General features: G+C 54.5%; 1 protein-coding gene across 1 annotated transcript in view; it reads left to right on the top strand.

Moving 5' to 3' along the window:
* The window catches only part of Clpp (caseinolytic mitochondrial matrix peptidase proteolytic subunit), an 8,515-nt gene that overhangs the window by 4,318 nt on the left and 1,174 nt on the right, over nt 1–3,023 (top strand). The window contains exon 5 of the mRNA XM_005405726.2: nt 691–796. Coding sequence (XP_005405783.1) covers nt 691–796 — 106 coding nt within the window. The remainder of the gene's footprint in view (nt 1–690; nt 797–3,023) is intronic.

Raw genomic sequence — 3,023 nt, 5'->3', positions numbered from 1 at the left:
CAGTGCGCCACTTCCGCTTGCACAAGTTCGCCCGCGTGAGATTGTACACGGCACGCTATTGGCTGATGGAGTGGAAGGTGACCAACCACAGCACTGTGCTCTGTATCCTGGGCGCTGATTGGTTCAGTGACCATAGCACTGGTCTGTTTGCTCTCCTGCACTGTGCCTTAAAATATATATAAATAATAAAATAAATACAATACCACTACTTCTCGGATTTTCACCTATTGTGGGGGTCTCTGGAACGTAACTCCTGCAATAGGTGAGGGATCACTGTATATATTTCCAGGCATGGTGGCACATTCCCCTGCAATCCTAGCACTTGGGAAGTTGAGGCAGGAAGATCACTGTGAGTTCAAAGCCAGCCTGGGCTACATAGTGAGACTCTGTCTCAAGAAACAAAACAGCAAAAAAAAATAAAATAAAATAAAAAATACAGTTAATAACAAAAAAAGATGAGGCGTGCAGCTCAGTGGTAGAGCACTTGCTTAGGATTCATGAAGCCATGGGTTCTACCCACAGCAGCAAAAAGAAAACAAGATTATAAGAAAGTAGTCAGCATGGTCAGGGAGCTTTCCTGGTAGTGCCTAAGAGTAAGCAGAATGTGGGGGGCCCAAAAACCACGCCAAGCCCCACGGGGCTGCCTCCATTCCGGCCTTCACCATCTATCTCCCCTTGGACCCCCCTCAGGGCCAAGCCACAGACATCGCCATCCAGGCAGAAGAGATCATGAAGCTAAAGAAACAGCTGTACAACATCTACGCCAAGCACACCAAGCAGAGCCTGGAGGTGATCGGTGAGTGTCCCCTGACTCCAGTGACACCCCCAGTGCACTGGGCACTGTCCCCCGCCAGGGCTTCCCGCCTTGGCCTGTGGCCAGCAGTTCTCAGCGGTGTGGGACCCTGGCCCTGAGGATACAGAACAACATCCCTGGCCCCCAGCAGCTCCATGCTGTGCATCTCTTCCATCTGTGATAACCAAAAATGGGGGTGCGGCTCAGTGGGGAGCGCCTGCCATGAATGCACAAGGCCCCAGGTTCCATCCCCGGCACCACAAAAAAAAAAAAAAATGAAACCAAAACCAAAGCAGGCTGCACTTGGCAAAGTCAGATGTCACCTGGGGGCCAAAATCACTTCCGGTTAGAACCACTGCTCTCAGCTCTTCGAAAGCATCACCTTAGCGGGCCAGGGGCGTAGTGCAGGGGGAGAGTGTGTGCGGGGCTCGGCAGGCGGTGCACGCCTGTCATCCCAGCGCCCTGGGAGGCTGAGGCAAGAGAATCCCAAATTTAAGCCCGGCCTGGGAAACTGAAGATGTTTAGTGAAACCCTGCCTCAAAATGAAAACTAAAAGGGCTGGAGATACAGCTCAGTGCGAAGGCCCCGGGGTCCATCCCAGGATTGCAAGAAGAGAGCGAAGGAGGGCGGAGGGAGGGAGGACGGAGGAGAAGATGCCGCCGCCTTCCATGGGGCTGGCATCTGGCTCAGGGCGAGCGCTCGCCTGGCGCGCGTGAGACCCTGGGCTCCACCCCCAGCACGCCATTTCTAGTTAGGGGAAGGCGCGTTAGAACCACAGGGAGCCGCCTTTCCAGTCGGCCACAGTGCCTGAGGGAAACCCTGACCCTTCCCAACGCTGGTGAGGGTTCGGTGCAGTTGGAACGAACGCTCCTCCCAGGCAGGCAGCAGCGCCAGTGTGGCACCGCGGGCTAAAGCTAAACACACAGGAGGGGCCGGTGCCCCGCTGCCCGGTGCGGAACCATGAGAACTGCACGCTCGTGACCATGAAGGCTGTGCACGGACAGGGAAGCCCCGCACAGGCCAGCCCTGCTCGCTTGGTGTGTCGGTGCACTGGGGCGGCTTCTTACCCACACGAGCGACTGCTGCCTGGCAGCGAGAGCAAGCGGCCCTCAGCGACACGCAGGAACGTGTCTGCGTCTCACTGATGATCACGCTGGGCATAAGACAGTAAATGGTCCGTGATTCCCTTTAAACCACACACACAGGCACCGCTAAGCCAGGCACAGGGAGGCACACCTGTAATCCCCACACCTTGGGAGGCTGAGGCAGGAAGATCACCAGCTTGAGTCCTGCCTGGGCAGTTTGGTGAGACCCTATCTCAGAATAAAATATAAAAAGGTCTGGGGAGGGGCTGGGGATTTAGCTCAGCGGCAAAAGTGCCTGCCTGGCAAGCGCAAGGTCGTGAGTTCAGTTCCCGGTACCAGAGAAAATCCAAAAAAAAAGGTCTGGGGATTCCGCTCAGTGCAAAGACCCTGAGTTTCATCCCCTGTACTGGCACAGCTGATTTGTGCCATAAGGACGGTGGTAACCTTGGGGTACGGGAGGAGGGATGAGGACTAGTGACAGAAGCAGGCCCTCGCTGGGCGTGCTGCGCACACCTGTGATCCCAGCACTCAGGAGCCTGAGGCAGGAGGATCGCTGTGAATTCGAGGCCAGCCTGGGCTGCACAGTGAGCTTGAGGCCAGCCAAACTGCAGTGAGACCCTGTCTCAAAAAAAAACCACAGGACTCAGCAGGGTTGTTTTTGTTTGTTTGCTTGGTTGGTTCATTTGTTTTTGAGTCAGGGCCTCACTGTGTAGTCCAGGCTGGCCTCAAACATACGGTGATTCTCCTATCTCAGACCCCTTAGTGCTGGAATTACAGCTGTGTGCCCCACACCTTGCCGTAGCGGGGTTTAGGGGTTCCGGCGTGATGGTCCACCTTCCCGTGTGGGTGTTGGTCACGTGGTTGTGTTGAGCCTCAAATTCATCACACTGCACATTAATGATGGGTCCCTTTCCTGGGTGTTTACTGCACATCATAAAAAAGTTTAAAAATTTGAGGTCGGCACAGTAGTGCACACCTGTAATCCCAACACTCTGGAAAGCTGAGGCAGGAAGATCACAAGTTCAAGGCCAGTCTGGGCAACTTTTTTTTTTTTTTTTTTTTGTCTTTTTGAGACAGGGTCTCACTGTGCAGTTCAGGCTGGCCTTGAGCTCTCTTGGTAGCCCAGGCTGGCCTTGAATTCGCAA

The sequence above is a fragment of the Chinchilla lanigera genome, unplaced genomic scaffold, assembly GCF_000276665.1.
Source record: "Chinchilla lanigera isolate Chin_1 unplaced genomic scaffold, ChiLan1.0 scaffold00094, whole genome shotgun sequence".
Lineage (NCBI taxonomy): Eukaryota > Metazoa > Chordata > Mammalia > Rodentia > Chinchillidae > Chinchilla > Chinchilla lanigera.
Note: the sequence above shows the minus strand (reverse complement) of the source record. Positions and strands in the feature narration are given on the sequence as shown.